This window comes from Canis lupus, chromosome X (assembly GCF_011100685.1).
Source record: "Canis lupus familiaris isolate Mischka breed German Shepherd chromosome X, alternate assembly UU_Cfam_GSD_1.0, whole genome shotgun sequence".
Lineage (NCBI taxonomy): Eukaryota > Metazoa > Chordata > Mammalia > Carnivora > Canidae > Canis > Canis lupus.
In genome coordinates this window covers 28,533,074-28,546,094 of record NC_049260.1, presented here as the reverse complement: position 1 = coordinate 28,546,094, position 13,021 = coordinate 28,533,074, and the positions used below count along the sequence as shown (strand labels likewise).

General features: G+C 35.1%; 1 protein-coding gene across 1 annotated transcript in view; it reads left to right on the top strand.

Annotated features, from left to right (window-relative positions):
- Nucleotides 1-6,044: 6,044 nt before the first annotated feature.
- The window catches only part of DMD (dystrophin), a 2,084,073-nt gene continuing 2,077,096 nt past the window's right edge, over nt 6,045-13,021 (top strand). Inside the window, 1 exon segment of the mRNA NM_001003343.1 lies at nt 6,045-6,364. Coding sequence (NP_001003343.1) covers nt 6,334-6,364 — 31 coding nt within the window. The 5' untranslated portion in view covers nt 6,045-6,333.

The following is a 13,021-nucleotide window of genomic DNA, read 5'->3' as shown; positions in this document are numbered from 1 at the left end:
GGAGGGGGCAAAGGGCAAAATCTGTGAACAGGAAGATAGAACAGTAGAAATTACCCAGTCTGAACAGGATAGAAAATAGACTGATAAAAAGTGAAGAGATCCTCAGTGACCTGTGGGATTATAATAAAAGATCTATGATGCATGTCATCAGAGTCCTGAAAGGAGAGAAAAAAGAAAGTGTTACTGAACAGGTGCCCAAAGAAATAAAGGCTGAAAAATAACCAAATTTGGAAAGAGACAAAAACCACTAGATTTAAGAAGCTGGGTGAAGAAAAAGGATAAACCCAAGGAGATCCATGCCCATACCCATTATAGTCAAACTTCTGAAAACTAGTGGTAAAGAAAAAAAAGCTCGAAAGCAGTGAAAGACAAAAGACACTATCATCTCTATGGAAAAAAATGACAGAATATTTTTTTATGAGAAACCATAGAATCCAAAATGAAATGGAAAATGGCATGACATTTTTCATGTGATTAAGGGAAAGAACTGTCAATGTCCAGAAAAACAGAAAAGGAGACAACACTGCCAAACACATTTTATGACACAAGAAGTACTCTGATACCAAAACCCAGACAAACAAAGCTACTATAAACCAGTATCCTTCATATATAGAGAGAGACAACAATCACTACCAGAATTTGATAAAGTATATTAACTAGCTTTAAAAAAATCACATGATCTTATTGATGCAGAAAAAAAGTTTTGGTAAAATTTAGCACCCATTCATGATAAAAATTCTCAGAAAACTAGGGGTACAGGAGAACTTCCTCAACTTGATAAAGAACATTTACAAAAATTCTATGGCTAACACCGTAATAATGGTGAAATATTTTAATACTTTCTTCCTAATAGTAGGATCAAGGCAAAGATGTTTGCTTCCAGCCTGCCATTTATATTACTGTGAATTCTAACAAGCACAAAAATGCAAGAAAAGTAAATAAAAGCATACAAATCAGGATGGAGGACTTAAAATCATCCCCATTTACAGATGTTATGATGGGGCTCTGTAAACTATCCCAGGGATTCTACAAAATTACTCACAGATAAAATGAGTTCAGCAAGATCTCAGGACAAAAGATCAACTACAAAATTCAATTATATTTCTGTATGTAAGAAGTGAACTGCTGGAAACTAATTTTTTAAAAGATTTTATTTATTCATGAGCGATACAGAGAGGCAAAGACACAGGCAGAGGGAAAAGCAGTCTCCTTGAGGGGAGCCTGATGCAGGGCTCCATCCCAGGACCCCAGGATTCTGCCTTGAGCCGAAGGCTCAACCACTGAGCCACCCAGATGTCCTGGAAACTAAAATTAAAAATGTGATTCCCTGGGATGCCTGGGTGGTGTAGTTGATAGGGTAGCCAACTCTTGGTTTCCACTTGGGTCATGACTTCAGGGTGGAAAAATCGAGCCCTGCATTGGGCTCCTCTCTCTGCAACAAGGTCTGCTTGAGAATCTTTCTCCCTTTCCTTCTGCCCTTCCCACTCATTCATTCTCTCTCTCTCTCAAATAAATAAATCTTTAAGATAAAAAGTAATTTTCTGTAGTCACTACAAAAAAGAGAGAGAGAGAGAGAGAGAAATGTTTGGGAATCTAACAAAACATATAGGATCTACAGGACACAAACAAAAAAAAAAACAGGATGAAATAAAGACCTTGTAAAAAGCAGATAAATACTGTATTCATGGACTGTGAACTGTAACATAGTGTCAGTTCTCCCCCAAATTCATCAATAGTTTTTATGGAACTAGTATCAAAATTCCAGCAAGCTTTTTATTTATATGAACAAGCACCCAAATGCTTGAATCCTCTCTGCTTTGTGTAAGTTCAGTGCTAATAAACTCCCCATAACTAGCACATTTCTCCATTGGATTTATCTAAAGAGATTCTTTTTAACATGTCTTAATAGAATATGTAGCATTTCAGCCAATATGGACCATTGTAGGGAAGAGAAGCAGAAATAGACCAGAAATTATTTTTCCCAAATTACTGAATTTTTGAGCTTTGTTTAAATATCTTAGCTACTAAACCTGTTTTTTCCTAGCTTATTTATCCTGTGATGCCCTATTTAATCATAGAGCTTAAAATTATGTTAAATAAATCAGTGAGGAAAATGACTCATACCCCTCCCAATTTATATAAAATACTGGTAGGGTTTTCAATTTCTGAAGAATTCCTTTCTTGTATATTTTGAGGTTTACCATAATCAAGCCATTTTAATTAATATTTCACTCATTTTATGATATAGGAATTATTGATTGATATTAGAATATAAGCAAAGACCAGTCTTCATTTTTTATAACATATATCTTAAATTTGTAGGCTAAAGAAAGTAAGTAAAAAAACATCCTGATGCAAGCCTTGTTGTAAGAAAAATAAGCTTTGTATTCTAGCAAAAGTAGTGTATGAGTTCATGTGTAACATTTATAACCTTATTATTTAAAATTATTTTCAAACCATACATATTTTTGCTTTGGAATTACACTGTTAAGATAAAAAGACAAGCTGCCAACTGGGAGAAACTATTTGCAAAGCACATATCTAACAAAGGGCTCATATCTAGAATACATAAGGAACACTCAAAAATTAACAGTTAAGGGGCGTCTGGGTGGCTCATCGGTTGAGCATCTGCCTTCAGCCCAGGGCATGATCCTGGAGACCTGGGATCAGGTTCCCGCATCCGGCTTCCTGCATGGAGCCTGCTTCTCCCTCTGCCTCTGCCTATGTCTCTGCCTCTCTCTGTGTGTGTCTCATGAATAAATAAATAAAATCTTTAAAAAAATAACAGTTAAAATGAAAGGTATTCAATTGGAAAATGAGCGAAAGACATGAACAGCCATCTCACTGAAAAGTATATTCAGGGATCCCTGGGTGGCGCAGCGGTTTGGCGCCTGCCTTTGGCCCAGGGCGCGATCCTGGAGACCCAGGATCGAATCCCACGTCGGGCTCCTGGTGCATGGAGCCTGCTTCTCCCTCTGCCTGTGTCTCTGCCTCTCTCTCTCTCTCACTGCGTGCCTATCATAAATAAATTTAAAAAAAAAATTAAGAAAAGTATATTCAGATGGCAAATAAGCATGAGAAAGGGTATTCAATGTCATTAACCATTCAGGCAATTCAAATTAAAACCACTATAAAATAGCTCCACATGTTTAACAGTGAAAAAAAAAAACTGTAACACTGGCAATACCAAAAGCTAAAGAGGATACAGAGGAACTAGATTACTCACATCGCTAGCAGATATCTAAAATGGTATTGACCCGCCAGAGAATGTTTTGGCAGTTTCTATAAAAAGTAAACATACATTCACCATATGAACCAACAAGTTGACTCCTGGGCATAATCCCAGATAAATGAAAAATATGTGCATAATTGTGTTGCAGCCTTATTTGCAGCAACCTCAAACCAAAAATAACCAAAATTTCCTATAATAAATAAATGACTACACAAACCATAGTATACTATTAACATGGACTACTATGCACCATAAAAACAAGCTACTAAGGCAATTATGAATGGATCTCTAGGACATTATGCCCAGTGAAACAAGCTAATATTAAAAGATCACATGCTGAATGATTCCATTTCTCTCATGTTCTTGAAATGATATAGTGATGGAGACCAAATTAGTAGGTGTCGGACTGTGGGATGCAGAGTCCGGGGAGTGGTGATTGGTCTGACTGTAAATGAGCAAAAGGAAGAACTTTGTAATGAGGGACTGAATCTGTAGTTCTCTCTTGTGATCGAGGCTGCCATTACCCAAATCTATAGTATTATAAAATGGCAGAAATATATACAAATTGCATCCATGTCAGTTTGCTGGTTTTGAAATTGTATAATCATTTGGTGAAATGTAATGGAAGACACTGAATGAAGAGTATGTGGGATCCCCTCTTTACTATCCTGGCAGCCTTTTTGTGAATATGTAATTATCTTAAAACAGAAAGTTAAATTTTATAAAGCTCTTCTCTGCCAATTATTAACACTAGGAGTTTGAGCAAATTGCCTTGACCAGTCATCTTTATAATGGGGCTCCTAAGACCTCACCAACAATGTTATTGTGAGGACTAGTTGGGAGAGGTAAGTGACTAAAAACCCCAGGAAAATAGGACAAGGTCTGAATTAGAATTCACTGTGTTTAGGCCAAATTTTATTTTATGTACCTTTCATTTTTTTCAAGTTAAGTCTATCTTTTCACCTGGATTATAAAACCTTAAGGGAAATCCATGTATTCCACATTAATGTAGCATTTATCACAGGGATCCAGTATATTTTGATTGTTGACTAGGGCTAAGAGACCACTAAGATGTACCTGAGAGCTTTCAAATCTCTCCCTTTTTGGTGCACTCAATATGAACCAAGGCAAGATTTTGGTATGTTGGAAGCCACAGTAGTTTTTAGAAATACACACTTCATGGTTTTTCAATATTGGCTCTGCATTAGAAGTCACCTGTAAAACATAAAGCACTCGGTCCTACACCCAGAGAGTTTCTTATTTTTCAGGTCTCAGGGGTATAGCATTTCCAGAAATTTTCCACGTGATGCTGATGCTTCATGGACCACACTTTACAAATCACTGATGAACTGTGCATAATCCCTTGGCTTAAATGTGAGTTTGTGCCTATAGAAAAGTCACAGTACAAGGTGTAAAGGAACATGTGTATTCAGGGTGCTATTACACCCTACAGCACAGGAAAACACATGCTAACGTGCAAGTTTGGATCCAAGTTCATAAAAAACCATTTTTTAGTTTTGCTTTATGTAATTGCTGGTTATGCAGAGACTTAGATGACCACACTAAACAGAAGAAATGAGATGACCCACGGAGAACATTTTAAATCTATTTTGGATAATAGCAATTTAAATAAAACTATCTACAAATTAGCCTTATGCTTTATTTCATACAGATTTTGTTGGGGGGAATGGTGATATTATGATAATGGTATTCTAAAATATGAAATGTATAACGTTTAAGGTAAACATCCTACTCTGATTCAATATGCCAGGGTTTTTTTTTTTTCTGTTTTTATCTATAATTTATTTCTGTGCCAAGCAATTGAATGTTTGACATAGAAAAATGAGTCTGTCACTTCAACAAATGGTATTATAAAAACACTTGAATAATTTTAGCACAGATTATTATTGCAAAAAAAGAATATCCTTCTAAAAAGTTTAACCGGTGTTTCTTATAAATATTAGGCTCATCTGCTGCAATGAAAATAAGATAAAGAAGCCTTCTATTGGCAAAGAATGGTTTACAAACATGCCGAATAACATATTACAATTGTGTTCACTTAATACAGAAAACTTCTTTTGAGAGCCATTAAATAATTAATAATTAGCTCAATGTCAAAGAGAATGGCATTTTAATAATTACCACCAGAGAAATCAAAGAAAGGGTAATTTGTCAGTAAAGTTTTATCGTAAGATGCTACAGAAATTTAGCATTTTAAGAAGATTTCTTCATTCAATTATAAGAGTACTCTTTATTTTAGCGGAAGCCTCATCCCCTGAGAGCTATACACATTCTGCCTTCAGAGCTCAGCTGCTACATTCTGCTGTTGCTTTTCTTAATCAGACTTTTGGCATCATCAATACATGACTTTTGATAAGATCCCCAGGGTAGAAATTAAGTTTGGTAGACAGTGGATACATAACAAGTGCAGAGATTATTCTGAGCATTTCTTCTTGTTCAGTAGGGTGAAATTTTTAGTATTGTTAAGAGGGTTAAAAAAAAAAGGAAAGGCATTTAAAAGTCTATTCTGGATTAGGATTTTCTGCTCTGTTTTTTTAGAAATGTGCACAGAAGTTACAGAAAGTACTGTAGTTTTGTATACTGAAGAGTTTTTATGTTTAGAAGCCTATGAGAGCAAGTACTATGTCCACTGTGCTATTCTGGTTTGGCTATTAATCAGAACACAGTTGAACATTATTTGGCTTCACAGGGCTTGCCATGCTGGAAGTACAACCTTATATGTAGTGGCCATGGGCAGTCCTATTATGGGAAACCAACTTGAGAGAAAAGGCGGGTCACTTGCTTCTGCGCAGGTCCTGGAATTTGAAATATCCAGGGGCCTCTACAGAATCCTGGCATCAGTTACTATGTTGACTCACTCAGTGTTGGGATCACTCACTTTCCCCTTACAGGACTCAGATCTTGGAGGCAATTAGCTTCATCAGAGAAAAACGAATAGGAAAAACTGAAGTGTTATTTTTTAAAAGGCTGCTGAAGTTGGTTGATTTCTCATCATTCCTAAACCTATTGGAGCACTTAAGTTGGGAGAAAATTTACCAAGATTTTTACTGCTGCCTTGATACATACTTTTTTTTCCCCAAATGCTTTGGTGGGAAGAAGTAGAGGACTGTTGTAAGTACAAAGTAACTAAAGATACTTTTACCGTGGCATGACTTTGAGTTTGTGGCAATCACTGATTAGGCAGACTGTAAGTTATTATGGTAGTTTGTGAATAAGAATAAGTGTTATCTTATAGTTCCTGTACACATATATGTGTGCAGGTATACATGTTTCTCATTGGGAAAACTTCAGTAGAAATGAGGTAGAGTTTAAAGTTTTGTCTTTATAAATATAATCAAGATCTTTCTTTTGTAAGAAATCACTAAAGTAATAGAATATGCATAACTGGCCTAGAGTATTTGTAACAAATTATTTTAATTGCTGTGAAACAATTTGTGTATCTGAGTTATTATCTTGATTGTTTGATACTTCTCTATTCAGTAATGGTTACATGTGGGGCAGTGACCTGCTATATATTCTCAATGTACTAATTGTGGTGTTAGAATATATGGAGGCATCAAGGTTAGAAAAATTCTTTCTGGCACATCTTGGGGGGAAAATTAGAAAACAAAATGAATTAAAATGGATAAATGGAGGTGGAGAAAAGTATGATAAGTATTTAATTTAAACATCCCTTTCTCATATTATATTTAGTATTTTGAGTGTTCTTTTCTGTAGCATATGAAAATTCTTTCAAATAGTGATATATCCCTGCTGGCAAATGACCAGACACTTTTGTTAAGAACACAACATAACAGCATGAGGGACTTCTGATCATTTCCCAGTAAGCTCACTGTGCTGTTTCATGTCTAGTATGATCTAGCTTTTCAGTAAAGCTTTTTAGTTTGGCTTTTATATCAAGTGCATCTATTTTACTTTACTTTAAGAAAGTCATGATGACTAATGAAAAATTTAGAAATTGACTCTGGCACAGTAGTAAAAATAATATATAAAAATAATATATGAGGAGTACAGTGTGTCCCAAAGAGAAGGATGGAGGGGATTATCTCCCGGCCCCACTGCCTTTGACTGGTGGATTATAGCCATTCTGAAACAGATATGATGGCGATACCTATAATTAACAATAAAGAAGGTAAATATCTCCAAATAAGTAATTCTTCAAAACTTATGGTAAAAAGATCACAACACAACTTTGACCTCTGTGCAAAACAAAACAAAAGCAAACAAAAAAAATAAAAACATTGTACACTTCCTGATTCATGTTAGATGATCCCAGATTTTATAGATAAACATTTTTAATGAACTTCCCTTATTTTATAAATTTATTTGGACAAGCATCAGAATTGCTCTCTTGTTGAAAAACTATTCCATTTACTATTGTCACAAAAATACAAAAGCATATATTCTTCACAGTACAAGTGTATTGATTGATCAAGTGATACACTGACAAAATTAAAACCAGAAACCAGTGGATAGAATGATTTAAATATATATGTGTATATATACACACACACACACACACACACACACATATATCAAGGATGCAATTCAAAAAACTCACAAAGAATGAAGCAAAGGCAAACCTACTCTCTGCTTTGTTATAAGTATTCAAATAACTTCAAATTCTTAACTAGAATTTAAAGATAGCTAAATTTTGGGACAAGCTCTGTAGGAATTTCTTAAAGCACATTTTAAAACTATCAGGTGATACTTAAGCTGCATGACAGTGGGTTTGCTGGGAGAATATGAAGATACTCAAATAGTTATATTTCTACATTAACTTTTACCAGCTGACATACTTCTGTTTGAATGTACTGACTTTTGAATGTGGTTTTTTTAAATTGCCTTAGTTTGGAAAACTTAAAATAGTACACATGGTTGGTTACTAATGAAAGTAGTTGACAGAATATCCCTGTATTAACATAAATATTATTTACTTTTCAAATTGCTCAAATATTGCATTGCAAAGAGTCACTCAAATAATTTATTGTAAATATGCATTTCATTGGAATTTTTTAATGATAGAAATTATCTTAAGGTCTAATAAAATCATCATTTAGAATGATTTCATTTCCAGAGTCTTCTAAGGACATCTTAACTCTGAAAAAGAGGTTGCTGATCTAAGTGGATAATATATTTTTTAATTGAATAAGAAGTTTTCTGTGTCTCTTACAAGGCATAACATCAAAGAAAATGCAATAGAGAATGCCATGTAGTAGTTACTGTAAACTTAAAGATTACCAAGTGTTTTGTGCAAATTTATGTTATTTAAGGAAATAAATGTATTGATTGACACTACTCCAGCTAGCCAGTACTGAGATATAAATTCATAATTTGGAAAAGGATATTAATACAGCTTACTCTTTGGTTCTAAAGTATTCACTTGAAATCCTTGTGGCCCAAGTCATTTGTTACATGAGAAAAAATTGTCAAGTTCTTAACCACTAGCGTGGTTTAATAAAAGAGATTTAAATCTTCGTTGCCTTGGAAAAGTCAAGGTTTTTAAAAATTCTGTTGTATTATCTTTCATCATGGCTTTATCACTGGAAAAAAAAAAGAAGCAAAATGATTTCCCAAACTTTCCTTCCACTCCACCTTCCAATATAATATTCCCCTAACTTGTTAAAAAATGATTTATCATATTTTATTAGACTATTCTTTCTTCCACTGCAAATACAGGAAACATGGTGTTTTAATGTGAGTATATGTGTTTATATAAATCCATAAATACGTGTTTAAATCACAGAGCCCTTGAAAATTCATTGGAAATTAACCTTTCTTTGAAGATAATCTTCTGTTCACGTTTTTCATTTTCTATTTTAGACATACATCATTTTTTAAGAAATTGGGAGATAAGACTAATGTGTGTCCTCTGTCCAACAAAATATAACGAGCCACAAAGGAAGGAGCAGACCAAGGTTTTACAGGGCCTGGGATCATACAGTTTGAGGGAGGGGAGTCTTTTAAGAAAAATAATACAAAATCACGAATACACAATTAGGTAAGACCTTGGGAGGAGCCAGTGTAAGTGATGGGCCTCAATCCTTAAACTTTGAAAGCACTAAACTTTAAAAGGGATTTCCTGGGAAATCAGCTCCGTATGAAGACCTTTGTTGTTGTTGAATCCTTTCCCAGTTAAATTTTAAGATGAAATTGATGCTAGTTATATTTCTTTAAGCATACGTTATTTCTCAAAGACAGGCTTTTGTTTAATGCAGATTAGAGAGTTAAAAGAATGTATAATGGTAGGAATTTGACATTTCTGCCTTTCATTCTGAAAAGATACATTGATTAAAATGATGTCAAACTCAGTTAATGGAGGCGGTGCAGCTATTTCAGATATACAGAGTATGTAATTTGAAGGCAAGCCAAATCACAACGAGAAGAATAATGATGACCTTGGTTTATTTTTATATAGCACATTCAGGTTTTGATTGGATTCAGAAGGAGGCAATGGTTTTCTTTCTCACCAAGTCCTGCTATAGTCCTAGGAGATTTGTGTTCTGTTATCAAGGCACTTGGCTCATATTGGAACATTTTGTTGGGAGGGTCATGGGCTGCAGTATGGGAAATAAAGAGACTTTTTTTTTATTAAATGCAACCAAGTTCCATAGCAGAATTTCATGGAAATTTTTCTCTTTGGGGAGTATGCTCCGTGCAGCAGCCTGAGCTTCAAAACACAAACAAACAAGCAAACATCTTGGAGTCTTCACCTTTTCTTCATTTAAAAACATCTGTTAGTTAAACTTCTTGGAGTTTCACTCTATACAGTATTGACAGAGTAATATTCTTAACACGCATTTGGAGTTCTAAAGTTGAATTTATAGACAGATATGAAAGTTAAGTTGGCACTGTCCTTCCTGTATTTTCTTATTTTGCCAATTTCAGAGGGGTTTGTCTACTTATGTTACATGTGGAATTTTTCTTAAAATCTTTGTCTTTGTAAAATTTCAGGCTCCCTCTAGTTAACATTAAAAGTTCATGTGTCTTTTAGACACTCTCATATCCTGTCTTGAAGGGAACAGCCACCTGCTCTTTGTGAATCACTCATGTGCAAACCATAGGTTGAGGTGTAACAACTGGAATGATTTATTTCCTTTTTTTCCTAAAATCTGTACTTTGAAAGGCTTATTTTCCCCACATATGGCAGCGTGATAGAATTCTGCCTCTACCTTTTTTCAACCAGAGGTCTCCTCCAGAGATTGAGAAACAGTAACTCTCAGGGGCAGTATGGTCTTTCTCCATTCAAGATTACTGCCCTGAATATGGGGCAGAGGGGGTGGGGGACACAAAAAACTTGGCTCTGGTCTTCACGGTATCTTAAATTTCTCAGCCACAGTTCTTACAGGCAGCAGGAAGAATGAGAATGAAGAGAAGAAAATGGCCCTGCTTGCTCATGCTTAAAAAGACTCCTAATCTTAAAACTACACAATCTCCACCACATCCCCATTAACAAAACCAAAAGGCGGTACTCCCTCTGGCACAGCTCAAGCCCTCCATTTAGGCTGCCATTAAAAATAAAACACACACAACAAAACCATGTCTGCTCAACTCTTTGCTCAATCTTATGTTATTCTGATATCATTAATTCAAAATACCTGGGAATTTTAGTAGGCAAAAGAGCACACAGGGCAATTTTCTCGGGTCTTACAATCCCCAGAGGGATTTTGCATAGTGTTTGTAATGATATTAAGCCCTGAGAAAAAAAGTGTTCCTAGCAGTCTGGATTGAGTTTGGAAATCAATTTCTTCCCTGTCTCCTTTATTATCTTTTGCCTTCTGCCTCAGTGCCTCACTTTAGCTTTGTATTATGCACGCCATTCTTCAGTAACGGAAGGTGGGGGCGAATTGACAATTATCCTGTAACTGGAATGAAACTGTCATTTCTCTGCTATGCTAGTAAAATGTTGATGCTGCTGTTGTTTTCATTGTTCATAAATGACTCTTCCAGAACTCTTAATTCAATATTTTGATTCCATATAATTTTAGGGAAAAAATAGAATTCCATATAATTTTAAGGAAAATGTTGAAAAATTGATTTTTACATGTCAGTTTTGAAATCTGAAGTATATCGAAGGCTAGTTAAATATATTTAGTTTTATGTTATTGTTCAAGTGCAAGAATCTGAGGAAGAGCTTTGCTGCTATTTTTACTTAGTTTATTATTTTATTTATTTTAGTATGCAATTTGGTTGTAATGAATAGGAGAAATGTTAGAGTATATTATGAAAGCCAATGCTTACTCATGTAATAAAGTGAGAAAGTTGATATTTAAATGGATTTCAAACAGGCATAACATGATTTTAAAGAAACATTTAAAAAGTAGATGTTTGAAAAAAATAGATGTTTGAATTATCATGCTCTTAGTTTATACTTAATAAATAGCCCATTCATGGGCATTGGCATTGCAACAAGCAAGGAATCTACATATGCCAACATAATGTATGGTATTTGGCCAGCTTACTTTCAACTTTTAAATGTACTTTATCTCCACCACTATGAAACAATTGATGTTTTTAAAAGACCAGTATTAATTGGGCACAATAAGCATTATAATAGTCTCATATTATTTCCAGTTATGGACAAATAAAGGAGTTACCCTTTCAGTGTTTTCACTCTCTCCTTGGCTTTTGCTTTGTTTAGTTTTAAATTGCTGTCCCGCCCTCCCACTCTGTTTTTGGCTAAGACTGTCATTGAATCAGGACCATAAAAGGGCATAAACATCAGTGGCTTTTTGCTCATTCTTGGCACCCATCTTTATTTGCACACAACTTGTCTGCTCCTTTATCAGATTACAGCAGCAGTACTACCTTAGCGTGAGCTGAGTGCTGAGTTAAAGGGCACGGGAGTCAGTGACACTGTTACAAGTATAGATTTTTAGCCTTGGAAACTGTGTGAGGTCAAACTAAAGAAATACGAAAGAGAAAAATCACGGAATCAGAACTGCCTAAGTATTTTCATCAAAGGCAAGTTGAGTAATTCCTTTTTATACTGATGCTTAATGAGGCAGTATTAGAAATAATGTTATCAAAATGGCTGAGGAACTGATAAAATTGTCTATGAATCCCAGTGGCTCCCATATATTGGGAAATAACTTGGAAGGAAAAAGGAAAACCTGACTACAGAGTGCAACTAGATATAAGCAGTGTTGGCTTGTAGCTGGTTAACTGAAAGAGCTTACTGGAAGCTCAGACAGCTGGGGAATCCTGATTTAGTAGAGCCTGAAGGGCAGGTCAGGAGCCATGTGAACAGCTGCTGAAGAGCTAGAGGATTCCTTTGGATTAGGTGTACACACCCCATCTCTAATGGGCTATGTCAGAGAGCCCCAAGTGTTATCACGGAGTTTGCTTTGCTCAGGCCTGTGGATTTTGCAGTGTTTTACTTTAAATGTCTGGAAATAGAGTTGCTCTCAAAAGAAATCCAGAAATAAAAGTATTAAAAGAAGTGACTCTGTAAAGTGTGTACTGTATTGGGTTTGGGTGATCATTGTTTAAAAAAGAAACAGTTTGTTATTCATTTATTCATGCAGCTAGTATATATTGAGTTCCTACTTTGTGTCAGGTACCATACTATTCTCTGGAGATACGGTTCTAAACAAGTGAACTCACTGAGATTAGAATTCAGAAGAGAATATCCACATAGTCACACACTATTTAAATTGTGTATGAGATAAGGGTTGGAGAATAAAACACACGTTAGTATAAGAATCTATCATAGTGAGACCTAGACTAGTATTGGAAATTGGGGAGAGATCCCTAGGAAAGTTACAT